Raw genomic sequence first — 16204 nt, 5'->3', positions numbered from 1 at the left:
TGATCTGCGGTTTCTGCACACCTGCCAGTTCAGCACTGAGGTGAAGAAAGCATCATCTTTGGGACAGCACAGGCCTCTGATACACGTTGGGGACAATGCACTTGGGAAATGCCATCCTTCAGGTACAGGCTGCTGTGCCTCAGGGCAGCATACGGCCATTTCCTAGCAATGCCAATTAAGAGACATGAACAGCCATAAATTCAAAATACTGGCACTATCTAACGAGCGGCACTAATGAATGCTTGCCAACCTAATTAACACTCGCTGCATGGGGTTTTGTCCAGGGGGACAAGGGGTGGAGTTATAACCCTCGGGGTGCTCTTAATTAAATGTATCTCTTGGGGTCCCAAACCACAATTGGGGAAAAACAACCTGGGAGCAGTCATGTCCACTGTGGCCTTACAGCTGTCCTACGTGGTACTCCTGGCTAGGCCTTAAGGCAGGGGCTCATTCTTTCCTGTATGTTTGCCGAAGCAGCATCCCTATGCTATAGCTTGTGATGAACAGGTGCTGCCATGTTACTGCCTCATCCAAGAGTTACTGGGTGGCAGCAGACGATGTCAAGTGGTGGCATAAAGGTGACAAACTGATGTTGGGATCTGGACAGCAGCGGTTGAGGTGTATGAAGGTGTGTGTACTTCTGTGTTCCTGAGATGGGCACAGCTGTGGGTGGAGAGGAGACAGTGTGAATAATGGCTTTGACTGCAGCCAGGAAAGGGAGAGAATGATTAGGATTTCCCCGTTGTTGTCGAAATCTGCACTGAATCTGCAGAAGCCCTTCTTAGGTTTGACCAATTCTCTGCTTTCCTGTGAGGGAAAGGATCAGCTGAAGATTATTATCTACCCTTTTCCATGTCCGAACTTCAAAAGTGCATTTAAACCGCAGAAACGTCTGTCTTTATGTCAAAGCCCGGACTGTGTGCGGGCTCTTCCTAGTCAGTGACGTTCGTTCTGCAGCCTGGCGGCCACTTCTCCACATAACGATCCGCTTTGGAGCCTCGGGATCCGCCCAACGCAGCCCTTACAGCCACCGACCCCCATCGCAACGGCCTGCCCAGAGGCGCTGCCCCTCATTCGGTCTCGAGAAGGCGGGCATGGCGCACCCGCAGCGTCGCACCCTCCATCCCGGTCACCACCCTCTCCTCCCCAGCTCCCCGAGGCGATGCGGGATGAGGGACAGCGCACGCAGGCGCGCTTGCGCCGTTCTCCGCCCGCAGGGATCGTTCCGCACGGCGCCGGCTGCCGCCCCCCCTCTTGGCGGCTTGTCTCGCTGCTGAGGGGACCCTCGCTGAGCCGTCGCCGCTCTCCCGCCGCCATCTCTTGTTCCGCCGCCCCTCGGGCGTCGAATGTCTATCCTGAGGTGAGCGCGGTGTAGCGGGAGGGCACAGCCAGGCTGAGTGGAGCGGTTCCTTAAGCGCTGCGCGCCCCGTCTTCACACGGGTGTGTGTGTGAGAGAGCCTGGAACCCGCGGCGCTGCCGCCCCCCGTCGCCATCGCTTCTCGCGATCTGGAAGCTGAAGGGCGGTGCGCCCTGGGCTGTGCGGGGTGGCCCAGCTCCGCGGCTCTCAGGTGAATCTGGGGGCGGTGGGGCTCTGTGGGGCGGTGTCGGAACAGGGGCTGCCCTCAGAGCTGCCCGGAAGAGTGAGCGCAGCGCTGCGCTTCCGGTGCGGGGATGGCTGGACGGAGCGTTCAGCTGCCGTCCTGCTCGGGGTGGCCCTTCTGGCCCTGTTGCTTTCTGCCTCGTCCGTTAACGCCTCTCACGGTACTGTTTCTGTTAGTACTTAACTAACGATGGTGCATTGGTGTTACACATCCCATCCCTGGGAACCTCTTCCACGTTCTGAGAGTGGTTAGTTACTGTTGTGTAACCCCTGGGATGGAGTTGGACAAAACTAGCGTTAACCTTGCGGGTTTATAGTTAAACTATATATAAGCTATAGTTAAACTATATTTGAGTGGCAGTGCGTTCCTGTGTGGAATGTGTTTGTAAAATGGAAGCGATGCTTTTCAGAGTTTGGAGCCTTCTATGGAAACTTCTCAGGTTTGTTTTCCCGCTTGCAATAGATGCTGTGTTGCAAAACATGCAGAACTGTTCACTTGTTGCTGAGATGTTTAATTAACTTGTACAGAGTTTTCCCTACAAGCTGTGTGCGGGAGATGAAGGGCATAACTGCTTTCCCTCCATGGAGTCAAAAGCGAGTGAGAGTGTATCCTTGTTGTCTAAAGAAACACGATGACTTCTCCAGTAAAATTCAAAATTTGTTACTTATTGAAAGAAAAGGTGATCTCCCTTGCAGCAGTGGGGATGCTCAGGCAATTCCAGTGTTGTTCAGACATCTCGTTTGAGACTTGCCATCATCACATAGGACAGAAAACAACTCACAGTGTAGTATTTTGTTGCCGTAATTGAATGCATTTTTGTAATGGCAGACCCTTACCAGGAGCTCTAGAACACAGTGCTGCATTGGTTGAATGATGCTCAGAGATACTATGAAGTCCTGGAGCGACAGCCAGTCTGATCTGTACAGCAGTGACCAAGAAGAAGAAGAACAGATGATTTTTGGAGAAAATGAAGATGATTTGGAAGAGATGATGGATTTAAGCGACTTGCCTACCTCACTGTTTGCTTGCAGTGTGCATGAAGCGGTGTTTGAGGTACAGGAGGAAAAGGTAAAGTGAAATGAGGTGTAAAGTGAAATCTGGCTTCGGCACTGCAAGTATAGAGGCAGCAGGGGATGTTTTGTCTGGTACTGCTGTGTGTTGTGCTGAGGGGGAGGAAATGATCTACCCAAATTATTTACCAGTGAGTTCAGATCAAGAATGAGTAGATTTCCCAAGAGAAGATAGTAATGCAGTGTTCAGGCATTTGGAATTTCTAATAGTGGTGATGGGGCTCCTCCTACAAAAAGGCTCTTCTGATTTTTCTTTCCATGCAAAGTACCAAATTTAAAGGAAGATTTATGTATAATCTGAAGGCGAACGTCTGTGTTTTGCTTCAAGGCAAGGATTCTCCTAAAGATTATAGGAAATTCTTAGAATGCATGTTCTGCTTTGAACTAAAATAACTTCTTGATAGTCGCTTAGGTATTGATAATAAACTAAATCTTCTCTGGGTTGCTAATCTTTGTATTCAGTCAGATTTGTGCGTGCTCTTTGCATCTGAGAGCACCAGGAATGACTGTTGGTAGCTCATGAGTATTTGAGGAAAAAAATGAAGAGGGCAAGGTGGCATCTCCCTTCCTGCATACACCTGTAAATCTCGGATGACTAAATTGTTCCTGTTTCTGCATTCTCTGAAGCCTCTTGAGAGTGGCGTACCCTCCAGTTGGGTCAGTGGTTGTTACCACTTATAGAAGAGGGCAGTGAAAGCAGCAGCTGATCAACGAAACATTAAGTCTTGCACCAGACTGATTCAGCTCTGCTACAGAGACAGCAGTGCCCCATAATTCATTATTTGATCTGGAAAGTGTGCGCTGGAAATGCTGCCTGTCTAAATTACATTGCATGTCTGCCTGGGATTTGTCACTTTTAGGCACGTTTCCTTTTTCTGTGAAGGTATTCCCACAGTCCGTCTGAGCATATCAGGTGTGTTGAGGGCAATGTGTTCTTCTCTAATGATACCAGAGTAATTGGATGCGCTATGAAGCCATTGGTGGATGTAACCACTTCTGGTTAATTTCAAATGTTATTTGGGAAATGGTGATTACACTAGATTGTAGTTCTGCATTTGTTCATTACCAAATTTGGTGAGAGTGCAGAAGGAATGGATTTTCTGATTTAATGAAGACCTTGAGATGGTGCAGCTTGCAGAAAGAATTGCTAAACTAATAATTCTAAAACTAACGTGGGTATCATCTGTAGAGTTTCTTTTGTCCTAATTGAAACGGAAGTCAGTGGCAACCTCGTCCTATAAGTATTATTACAGGAGTCAAAGGATTTATGTAAAGAGACTGGAGTCTTTTGAAACGAAACAAATAAGTTTTGCCTTTGGAAAGAGTTCTTAAAAGTTGTTCTTCTCTGCTCATTTGCTTACGTAGATCTCTGTGAGTAACTGAATGTTATCAATGCAGAGTAAATAAAATTGAAAATATATCGTTTGCATTCTTCTGCTGATCTGAATTTGATTTTTTTCAGTGAGTGAGAATACCTGTAGTTAAACTGGGGGGAAAAAATCTGCAAATTAGGTTTTTAATAAAAATGAACTAGTAAATTAAAACAAGTTGAACCTTTAACAATACAGTTATGTTCAATCTCCTCAATGATTAATACGATTTCTAAATAAATAATTTTTTTTTTTTTTTTTTTTTTTGCTTTTTATAAAAAACAGTATTTGGTAATAAGTCTTTCTCTCCTAGAGAAATCTCATTAATCCTGTGTTTTTTGTTTTAGCTTCCTTAATCGTTCAATGCTTTATATTATCACGCCTAAAAAAGCATCTGTGATGCCCAGGTGAAAGTCAGGTTCCAGCGTGCAGCTATTTTTGTCGACTGCGCTTTTGGGTAACTGTCGCTAGATGGCAGTACTTGGGAGCTACAGGGGCTTTTACATATCAGTGTACTCCTGGAATTTTAGTAGTGAGATAAAGCAGTCAGGGAGAACTATGAAACGTGCAGGCTTAGAAGAGTGTTAAGGAAATGCATGGGGATTTGGGAGAGGAAAGTGAATGCAGAGTGTGTTTTCCTTGAGTGAAAATGTTCATGTTGTGTTTGGAGAATCTCTGTACTTCATCTCTAGGAAAGATTTGAAGCACTTTTCACTGTCTACGATAATCAAGTTACATTCCAGTTGTTTAAAAGCTTTAGAAGAGTAAGGATAAACTTCAGTAATCCAGAGGCAGCAGCAAGAGCACGGATTGAACTGCATGAAACTGACTTCAATGGAAAAAAGCTGAAGCTATATTTTGCACAGGTATTATGGAATGCTAACTTGGTCTGCATGTGTGCTTGTTTCTCCCTTGTTTCATATTTGACAGTAAGTTTCATTTCTGGGAAGTTCTGAAGCAACCACTAACGTCTTGTTCTTATACACGAGCATGTATTCTCTATTCATCGACAGCTACACTGTCAACACAGACCAGTTTCTTAACCTGCATTGCTTATCTGAAGTATTATGTAGTTGTGCTATTATTTTTGGATCTAGGCTGAATTGAGCATTCTTAGAGAACAGCCATATAGTAGTGGGGAAACAGACTAAATAAACATGAACGTTTGTGATTTTATTCTGCATCTCCTGGCCTTTGTCTTTAGGTACAGGTGTCTGGTGAAGTAGGAGACAAGTCCTACCTTCTTCCTCCACAACCTGTTAAACAGTTCCTGATATCACCACCTGCATCTCCCCCAGTTGGATGGAAGCAGACTGAAGATGCAACTCCACTGATAAACTATGACCTCCTTTGTGCTGTCTCCAAGTTGGGACCGGGTGGGATATTTACCTGCTTTTGTTGTGTTATTTAACTTCAAAAGTACTTATCCAGGGCATTTATCTACTTTTCTGGGAAAAGAACCAAGTTTCTCTTTATTAGGTTACTTACTTGAATAAAGTAAGCTGTCACTGGTAACTTCGTTCTGTAGCTGACTGAAATTATAACACAGAAACTGGACTGTGTGGTGCTGGCTCTTTGTCACCCATTTATTGAATTTTGCTATAATCTTTGTATTGACCAACAAACAAGAAGAGGAATGAGATGTTCAATCTCTTGCAGATTGGCGGCTTCAGTTGTTAAGGATGCTAATATGGATTTTATGTTGCATCATCAAAATTTTTCATGGGTCTTACTCAGAACAGTGCTATTTATTTTCCCTGAAAGGAAGGTTATCTTTCACACAAAGAACCTAATGTGTAATCTGTTGAATTGGCTTCAGCGCTCGTGAGGAGGGAGCTGTTTGCCGTCCTAACAGGACAGAAATGTTCTGACAAGTAGCGGTGTAGAGAAGAGAGCTACTTTCTTGTCCTCTCAGAAAGCCACTACTGGGTACAGTAGCAACATAACTTCATGGGGAATTAGGAGGATTAAATATTATCAAATGCATTTAGAAATGTCCTATAAATGCATAGCACAAATATGTCACTTAAAAATTTGTATGCTGCTCATCTTTTGATTGAGTTACTGCAGCTGTTAAGGAGTTTTTGTGATGAAGTGGCTTAATGCTGTTCCTTGGGGATGTTCTTAGCATGGTCTTTGTTTGCTGCTCCTCAGGGGAGAAGTATGAGCTTCATGCAGGGACAGAATCCACTCCTAGTGTCGTCGTCCATGTCTGTGAAAGTGAGACAGAAGAGGAAGAAGAATTGAAAAATCCTAAACAGAAGATCATGCAGACAAGGCGTCCAGAGCCACCACCAATACTGGATGAATCTAAAGCATTTGATTGTACGTTGGAGGTAGGGGGTACTATGCACTGTTAAACTCTGTGTTACTCAGGATGCCATCGAAAACCAGACACATAATGAGTACACACGTTGATGCCTGTTGTCCTGCTATATGTTATATATAGCAACAACAGATTTTACTTGTAGTTGTCTCTCATGTTCGAGATTTTGGATGCCAATGCTCCACAAAGCACTTTAATTCTAAGGACTAGTCTCCCAAGTGTAGCAAATCCACCCGACGTGCAATAGTGAAAAATAGGAAGTTTAGTTTTATTGAAATATTACTCTTTATACTGTAAAGTGTGGTGTGCCAAGTGCTAAAATAATATTTTTCTGTCACTACTGGATTTGAAGAAGTTATTGTATAGCAGTTATAAACTGATCCATGCTCGTGTGGCAGCTTCCAGTTATTTAAGTGGAAGTGAGGCATAGGTCTTCATGCTAAAATTCCTTCCCAGTTATCAGTCTTCTGGGCTGAAGGTCAGTACTTGCTTTTCTCAGATGTTTTTAATTTGACATGAGGCACAAATACATATATGGAACTAAATTCCAGTAGTTCTCACTACACAAAAGAGTACAGGAGGAAGAGCCACAGACCACTACAAGACGGACCCTGAATCTGTCTCCAGCACTACTGCTGCTACTGTTTGATGGTACACTGATGGCTGCAACAGTTTGCACTGACATCTGCTTAAGAGTGAGTTACAGTATGCAGAGTGAAATAGGGATTCGGCTACTGAATGCAATCTCTTATCCTCTCTGGAAATGTGGTAATGTTTGTCCCTCTCCAGTCCTGGAGATGGCCTCAATTTATAAATAAATCAAACTGAATGTATGACAGAATGATAAGAGGAGGTAAAACACCTAGAGTAGATTTCTGACCTGTGGACCTAAACCTGATCTGTCTGTTGTTTTTGTTTTTTGAAGACAGTCAGTTGCCTGGCTTGGCCAGCTGTTATGCAGTTTAAGCCCTTCTTTGCTGTTTTTCATTGAGACTTTTTCCTGTGCAGCATCCTCTTTGTCTGATAGAGCACCTGCTGCTTTAGAGACAAGGATGCATTTTTTAAAATACAGATCTTTAAATTCCGTAAACTCGTGTTAAGCATTTCAATAGGTGGAAAATATGCCTCATTGTGTGATGTGTGTGTATACTTTTATGCTACTTTATAACCAACCTTTTTTAGTCTACACGGATTCTTCTTTTTTCTATTAGTAAAAAAAACAAACAAAACAGGAAAACATTGAAAAAGCCAAGCTGCTTATATGCATATATAGAAATCATTCAGAAATTGGACTTTTTCAAATCATTTTAGTGTATTTTAATTCTATTTGAAGTGCTCATTGAACTTCTTTCCAAAGTGTTTTCACTTGGTTGACAACTGAAGTAGCAGCGATCGTGAATCTGCACAGGCACAGTAGTGTTCAGGTCCATATTGTGCTAGTTGCGATCCCTTCCTGCCATTGGCTTGCAGTTGTGAAGTGGGATCCTGCAGGCAGGTCCTTGTTCCAGAGGCAGGAATGTCCACGAGAACGGCAGGAAAAAGGATTTTGTTCATCTCACCTGCAAATGTGCTGACATTTATGTATTTCTTCAGATGGTCAGATCACTTCGTCTGACTTCTGTCTTGCTGTTCTGCAGTACGAAAAAATAAGAGTTGTATTGTCCACGAGACCTGTGTGTTTTAAAATGCCGGAAGTCCATCTTGGATTCTCTGGTATTTATATTTTGTCAGTTGTTTGATTTCTATCCCACTGTAACAGTTTGTGTAAGTAGGAATTCAGTGAAAACTTTCCAAAACCATTTTATAAAGTCAAATGGAATGAGTGATGTTGCCAATGTATGTTGTGTAAAGTGTATCGCACCTTGCATTCCAACATCGTTCCTTGTGTAAAGAGGCTTAAAATAAAAATGATACAGCGCCATTTATGTGGTTTTCTTTAATTAACCCATGTTTGCTGTGTGTTCTGACAGTGTTTATGTTGGTGCAACTACGTGAGCAGTGAAGATAGATTCCCTTGGGATGTTTCCCTCACAGTGGGGGTTTGACACTGACTTAGACAGCAAATATTTAAGGGAGTGCGTTGGGTATGGGTGCAGCATTATTATCTGTGCTCGTGTAATAAAAATGTTTTCCAAAAACTACAGAAAGCCATTTCCACAGAAAGGGCATTCTAACGTTCGTTTGTAGTACAGCGCATGTTTGTGCTGTGAGGTTCCATCCTGCCTCAGTCACGGGTGAGGTCCGGTTCAGAAGGCATTTCTTCAGACAGCAGAAGCAGGCTGAGCGTGCCCTTCTTGTAGCACAGATCAGAGCAATAGGACTGACTTAAGTGAAAAGTGCTACAAGACCACATTTGCAGACAGTGCAAAACCTTCACAGAAGGGAATCTTCAGTTTATCCACAGATCACAGAATTATAGAATCATAGAATGGTTTGGTTGGAAGAGACCCCAAAGATCATCAGGTTCCAACCCTCTGCCACAGCCTCCAGATCTAGTACTAGACCAGGTTGCCCAGGGCTCCATCCAACCTGGTGCAGAAGAGCCACTAATGGTGAAGTCAGCAGGAGGAAACTGGTTTCTAACACCAGAGAGGAATGTGCGCTTCAGCAGCTGCCTGCCTTTGTTTAGAGCAAGACAAAATTGTTCTGCAGTTATTGACCTGGTAAAAGGGACTCCCTCGACCGAGGTCTTTCCCCTCCCCCCCTTTCTAACTTCGCGTGCTTCCCCTGTCACCAAAAGAGAGAAGGAAAGGCCGGCGACTGCGTTGCTGGCCCGCGTCGCCACCATCGCAGTTCTATCAGCGGTCTCTGCTGCCACGGCGTGGCCAATGCGCGGAACAGAACGCATGGTGGTGTGCCGGAAACACCGCCTGCGTAGCGCTGTGAAGAGAATAGCGCATGCGTACACTTCTGCCACGAAAGGCGCATGCGTACTGCTGTGCCGGAACTGGCGCATGCGTAGTGTCGTGCCGGGAATGGTCTGGGGCATTTGGGGCATGGGGCGCAGGTGTTAGGTTATAGGGCGGGGGATCCTTCTGGGCCCTGGATTTGATATTTGGAGACAGGTTTAGGGCTGAGATGGGGGGTGTGGGGCCAAGTGCACGGAGTGGGGCTGAGATGTGGGGCCAACTGTAGTGACTGGGGCAACTAGGTTCTCAGCTGGCCCACACATTCTCGCAGGAGGTGGAGGATACAGCAACGTTGTGCTGCACAAGCAGCTTCCACATCCTCATGGTGATGGCAGTGTTCTGCAGGCAGGTGAGTGTGACCTGCAGCCCCATAGCTACTCCTGGCCCCATAGCACCCCATGGCCTCCATTGACTCCCACCCCATCATAGCACCCCATGCCCTCCATCGACTTCCACATCCCATAGTGACCTTCAGCCCCACTTCAACCCCGATGACCAACAGCCCCTCCCCAGCCCAGCTTTACAGTGTGGGAGTGGGTGCCCTGAGAAGCTGTGGGGCAGTGCTGTGGGACTCACCCCACAGATATTTGACAACCAAGCCAGGGGGCAAGTGGGCAGGGCAGGAGAATGAAGGCAATGTGGTTGGGATGGATGGTGCTGTGTGGTGGGGGGCAGCGCCATCTGCACCTGGAACAGAATTTGGGGGAAAGGAGGGGGGGAATGGGGGCTGTGAGGGCGTATTTTGGGGAGAAGGTGTGGGATGAGGGGGTAAGTCAAGTAACAGTTGTGGTCAGTGAAGTTAAACCCAGTTGGCAGCCAGTCACTAGTGGTGTCCCACCCCAATCTCACCGCAGTATCAACCCTCGGCATCACTCCAACAATATCATTCCCCATTCCAGCATCACTCCTTGATGTTAAATCTCAGTAACATCCCACCATCACCCTAGTGTCACCCCTAGCATCAGCCCAACATCATCACTGTCACCTCAACAATGTCACCCCAGCAACACTCCCTGCTGTCAACCCCAATGATACCCCAACATTACACCCCAACATAACCAGAGTATCAATCCTGGGGATCATCACAATCTGATGTGACCTCTGCAGCATCTGCTCCCCGGTGTCAACTCAATGTCCTTTCAACATCACTCCAGTGTGCCCACCCCAGTGTTACCCCAACAATGTCACTCAGCATCACTCCTTGCTTTTAAACTCCACTGATACCCCAACATCACCTCAGATTCATCCCAAAAATGTCACCAGCCAGCATCACCCCAGCATCACTCCTTGATATCAACAGTAGTGATACCCTGACATCACCCCTCAACAATGCCACTCCCCAAGAATGTCATCACCCAGCATCACTTCTTGATGTCACACTGCAACGTGACACCAGTGTCATCCCCGTGTCACCCTGAAGGGACACCCAAAATAATTCCCCACAGTCATGCCTCATGGCGCCCCATTGTCATTCCATGCCACCCCCCCTACAATGTCACCCACAAGTGACGCTCCCCCAATGCCCCAACATCATCACCCCCCAACAATTGTCACTGCCTAATGTCATTACTATCACCCCAACATCATCCTGACAACGTTCCCTCTGTACCACTATCACTCCAGTGTCTCCCCTCAAGCATCACTCCTTGATGTTAAACCCCACTGACACCCCAACATAATTCCTAACGTTGTCACCCCTCAGCATCACTCCCCGATGTTGCCAGTGATACTCCATCACCCTCCAACATCCCTTCCCAATGTCAACCTCCGGCACCACCTCCAAACAGCATCACCCCCACATCAGCGAACAGTTTCACCCCAATAGCGTCACCCCTTGGTGTCACTTCTCAGTATCACCCCAGTGTCACCATAATCCCCGTAAATAAGAAGCAGAACCTCCCCAAACAAGCGCACTATTACTTTCTGACCCTTGAGAGACAGCAAATTGCTGACAAGATTGAGAAGGAACAGGCTGGCAGTGGATGTGATACGCAGTGCCAGCAGGGCGTCCCCTGCTTCAAAGGGCACTTGGCCTTTCACCCCCACTGCAGCCTCTCTCCTGCTTTAATTCTTCCTAGGGTCTACAGGATTTGTTCCATTGCACCCTGTAGCGGTGTGGCCAGCGCATGGTACAGAGCCCAAGTGGAAGAGAACCCCTGACAGCCTCACCTCTAACAACCAACCTCACCCTCAGCAACCAACCTTGCCCCCCAACCACCTCACTCCACTGTCACTTCCTGATATTCCCCCCAGTGTCACCCTAACTGTATCATACCCTAGTATCCCTCCCCAACATGACCCCAGCATCCCCACCCCTCATCACCCCAATATCAGCCCCCCACATCATGTCCCCCCCAGTGATACCCCACCATTGCCACAGTGTCACCCTGTGTAACCAAAATGTTATAACCACAATATAATTGTGTGTAATCAATAGATATCAAGATGTTATAATTGCAATACAATCAAGAGAGTAAGGCAAAGCAGACAACGTTAACAAAAATAGAATAAGTGGAAGAGCTTACCCTTTGGCTGAGCTCACCAGAAGACACCAAAAGAGGGGATCTCCAGAAGAGATCCTTCCCCTCTGGTAGCCAGCTCTTAAATAGGTCAAGGAGGGGTGCAGCCTGGCTCCACCCCTTCCAGCAGCACAGGTGAATTGCCTTCACCTGTGCTCCTCTGGCTGACTCATGGCTCGCCTCAGGTGATTAATCAGAGGTTCAGGCCGTGACTCAGCAGTTCCCATACACACCCCCATAGCCTCACCTCCACAATGAGCTGGAAAGCACAGCAGCAACAGCAGAGCAGCCAATCCCCAGGTTACAGCAAATGAAGGTCAGCTCCAGCACAGCATGAATGGGCACAGAAACAAAACTACTCCGCATTGAAAGACCCCAGATTGGTAGGAACCCACAACAAAAAACCCTATGCTTCCACTGCCAGCCCTTAAATGAGGGTTGGGAAGGGGTGGATTTGGCTCCACCCCTTCATCACTCAGCAGCATTGCATGCATCTTTGCTCCCCTGGATTGGCCCTGCCTTTTCACCAGGTGCTCCATCACTGCTTCAAGCCATGATTTAGCGTTACCGCTATACCCTCAATGTCACCCCACCAGTGGGAGGACAATGGGAGATGTGAGGACACTGTCGGGAAGTTGGGGGGTGTGGGAACACTGGGACATGGGAGCATGGAAATAAACATTGTGGGGACATTGGGAGGCATTGCGGGGACCCAAGGGACATTGGGGGATGTGGAGGCACAGGGACACAGGGACACTGGGGACATCGTGTGGACATGGGGAAAGGTGCCCCCACCATGGAGACCCTGGCTCTGTGGAACACCATTCTCAGGGGGTGTCGGATGGTGATGGTGGCCCCGTGTGTGACCTCACCGTGGTTGTGCAGCATCAGCACAGCGGTTACATTGGTCCTGTGGCCGCCCAGCAGCAGCATGACACCGGGTGTCACCGTCACTACCAGCTCAAGGTGGCACTGCTTATCTGCCCCACAGCGCAGCTCGAATGGCACCTGCGATGGCACCGGCACTTCCTGGCGCTGCCTGACACCTCCCTGTGTCGCATCACCATCATATCCAAGAGTGCGCTGAGAAGCTGGGGGAGGGCTCGATTATGTCTCTGGGGCTGCCCACGGCACACTCCATAGCTCTGGAACACATCTGGTTGTCTCTAGAGCCCATCGTGTGGTCATGAAAGAGTTCTGGGGCACACAGAGGGCACTGGGTTCCACGGGAATAAGCCGACACATGGCTGCTTGCCAAGTAGCTGTTAAGTCAGCAGTGTTTGGGACAGCAGCTCCTAGAGGAGCTTTATGACCATTCAGGCACTAATAATCAATTGTTAATCACCACTTTCCACCTGGTTTCCAAACTGGGCAGATAGATGAGTTATTCCTGATTCCAGGAGTGCAGGGGCTACATGAAATATGCACACTGCAGCCTCCCTATTTCTTTGGGATTTGGGATTGATACTTGAGCCGCACATTGCCATACAAGTGCAAGTGCCAGACTCACCCACTGAGGACACCGAATCCTGAAATATTTTCACAATGGTCTTTAATTGCAAAGAAAGTAGGTGACACGTTTCTCACTGGAGAGCCATAAGCTGTCCCCACTAGTTTGGCAAACAGTGCTCACCACGATCACACTGGTAATCTCAACTCTTTGCCGTCCAGGCTGCACACACAGCTTTTCAGCATCTTGCTGTATCAGTAGTGAAATTTGTGCTCCCCTATCTATTAGAAATTTTACCGAATGCCTTTGAGGACAGACTTGAATCAAAATACGCATGCCACTGTTGCTCATTCTTTGATCAAACTCCCCTTGCCGGACAGGCAGATCCAATCACCTGCTTGTAATTAGTCTTTTGTTGTTGTTGTTTACAGCCTGAAGCAGTGATTGAGCACCTGGTGAGGGGTGTGGCCAGCCATGCCAGCACAGGTGGAAGCAATTTACCTGTGGGACCGGATAGGGCTGAGCTTGGCTCCACCCCCTCCCTGCCCATATTTAAGGGCTGGGAACAGCCAGGGCAGCATTCTGCTTGGGAACTGCCTCTTTGGGAGTAATAGGAGTGAGTTCTGCCCTTTGGAATGGGGTGAGTGATTGGTGCTTTGTTGCAGGTCTTTGGTCTTTCTCTTTTTGGGGCTCCTGACCACATTTAAGGTCTGCCAGCAGAAGGAGCAGCAACTACACCTGGAGACTGCTTCCTTTAGAATGTGGTGTGAACCCTTGAAACTGGGTGAGTGAGTCTTTATTCCAGGGTTGCAGTATCTTGTTGTTGGGGGGATCCTGACCCCACTTAAGGGCTGGCAGCCTTTAAGGTGGTATCTGTCTTTAGAGACCGTTTCCTTGGGAGTGTGGGGTGAGGTCTGGTCCTTGAGAATGGATGAGTGATTCCTTCTTATTTTAGGGCTGTGACCTTTCCCGTTTTTGGGGCATCCTGTCCACATTGAAGTGCTGGCAGATGTAAGGGCAATGTTGATCTCTGGAGACTGTCTCCTGTGGAGCAGAGGTGAGTTTTGGCCTTTGAGAAGGGTGTAAGTGGTTTCTTTGTTTTTTCTTTATTTCAGGCCTGCAATCTCTCTTTTTTTTTTTTTTTTTTTTTGTAGTTTCCTAACCACATTTAAGGGGTGGAAGCCGTAAGGGCAGCATCTCTACCTGGACACTGCTTCCTTGGCAGTGTGGGCTGAGTGTTCATCTTTGGAATGGGGTAACTTATTCTTCCTTTATTTCAGGGCTGTTATGCACTGCTTCCAACCATGCAGAGTTGTTTAAGGGCGTTCTGTGCACCCTTAGGTGTAATAAATCTTCGTCTTTATAGAAAGCCAAGGATTGTCCTCTTCTGGACCGCTGTGCTCAGCATCACCCCAGCGTGATGAAGTGAAGCCCCTGGTCTGCTGAATACTGGGACTGTCCCAGAGAGGCTCTATGACGGATGTGGATTATCCCAGCCAGAGTACTTGGTACCATTGGTGGTGATCTCGTCCAACTGCCACACAATGAACAGGAACATGCACAGCCAGATCAGGCTGCCCAGAGGCTGACCCAGCCTCACCTTGGAAGGGACAGGGCATCCATCACATGTCTGGGTAATCTGTTCTGCTGTGTCACCACCATCACTGTACAAGATTTTCTTTATATCTAGGCTAAATCTTTCCTTGTTCTTCCCTTCAGGTGTTGAAAGGCTGTTACCAGATCACCTTGGAGCCTTCACTTTTGCAGGCTGAACAGCTCCAGCTCTCTCTCTTTATAGGAAAGGCGTTCCATCCCTCAGTTCATATCTGTGTCTGTTCTCTGGATGTGCTCCAACAGCTCCATGTCTGTCCTGCGCTGCGGACATCCACATCCAGATGCAGCACCTCCAGGTGAGGCCTCACAGCGCAGAGCAGAGGGGCAGGACCAGCTCCCTTCGCCTGCTGACCACACATCTTTGGATGGAGCCCAGCATACGGTTGGCTTTCTGGGCCAGGAAGGTACATTGCTGAGTGCCACTACTCAGCCTGTTGAGGTCCCTCTGGATGGCGTTGTCCCTCTGATGTGTCACTGCACCCCACAGCTCGGTGTCATTAGGGTGCACTCAACCCCACTGTCAATGTCACTGATGAAGGGGCATTCCCAGATGTTTGTGCAAACTGAGCAAAGAACACCTTGAGAGCAGCCCCACAGAGAAGGACTTGTGGATCCTGATGGATGAGCCAGGATCCACGAGTGGACATCAGCCAGCAGAGTGCGCTTGCAGCCTGGAAGGCCAACTGTGTTCTGGGCTGCATTAAAAGAGGAGTGGCCAGCAGGGAGAGGGAGGTGATCGTCCCCATCTACTCAGCTCTTGTGAGGCTTCATCTGCAGTGCTGCATCCAGGCCTGGGGCCCCAGCACAGGAAGGACATGGAGCTCATGGAGTGGGTCCAGAGGAAGCACTGAGATGATCAGATGGTTGGAGCAGCTTCCCTACAAGGAAAGGTTGAGGGAAGTGGGCTTGTTCAGCCTGGAGAAGAGAAGGCTTGGGGGCGAACTCATTGCAGCCTCACAGTACTTGAAGGGGGGAACAGCAGGAAGGGGAACGGCTGTTTACGAGGGTGGATCGTGATAGGACAAGGGGAAATGGTTTTAAACTGAGACGGGGGAGGTTTAGGTTGGTTATTAGGAGGAAGCTTTTCACACAGAGGGTGGTGACGCACTGGAACGTGTGCTTCAGAGTCGCTTCCAGGTGGATCTGCTCCTCGATTTTTTTTGCAGCACAGAGGTGAGACTGACACATTGGTGGTTCCCAGGGTCACACTCTATATCTGCAGTAACAGCTGTGCTGTTGCCTTTTTTCTGCTTACTAGGGACTTCACCTGACTGACTTGACTTCTCAAATACCACTGAGAGTGGCTCGGTGACTGCAGCGGTGAATTCCCTCAGGGCTCTGGGAC

The 16204-nt window shown here is 47.7% G+C and overlaps 1 protein-coding gene across 3 annotated transcripts; it reads left to right on the top strand.

Annotated features, from left to right (window-relative positions):
- Positions 1–34: 34 nt before the first annotated feature.
- On the top strand, positions 35–8288 carry RCAN3 (RCAN family member 3). 3 transcript variants are annotated; one of them, XM_042887822.1, is made up of 5 exons: positions 35–122; positions 2430–2669; positions 4734–4907; positions 5246–5417; positions 6196–8288. In XM_042887822.1, exons 2-5 carry the CDS (start codon positions 2472–2474, stop codon positions 6399–6401), a joined length of 750 nt encoding a protein of 249 aa, XP_042743756.1. In that variant the 5' UTR covers positions 35–122; positions 2430–2471; the 3' UTR covers positions 6402–8288. The 3 variants fall into 3 exon arrangements, with proteins under 3 accessions (XP_042743756.1, XP_042743755.1, XP_042743757.1); XM_042887821.1 differs by lacking the exon at positions 35–122 and adding an exon at positions 1227–1360; XM_042887823.1 differs by lacking the exon at positions 35–122 and adding an exon at positions 1613–1761.
- The last annotated feature ends 7916 nt before the right edge of the window (positions 8289–16204 follow it).

This window comes from Lagopus leucura, unplaced genomic scaffold (assembly GCF_019238085.1).
Source record: "Lagopus leucura isolate 7727_CA_CO unplaced genomic scaffold, USGS_WTPT01 Super-Scaffold_100123, whole genome shotgun sequence".
NCBI lineage: Eukaryota > Metazoa > Chordata > Aves > Galliformes > Phasianidae > Lagopus > Lagopus leucura.
This window is presented reverse-complemented; position numbering and strand designations above follow the sequence as displayed.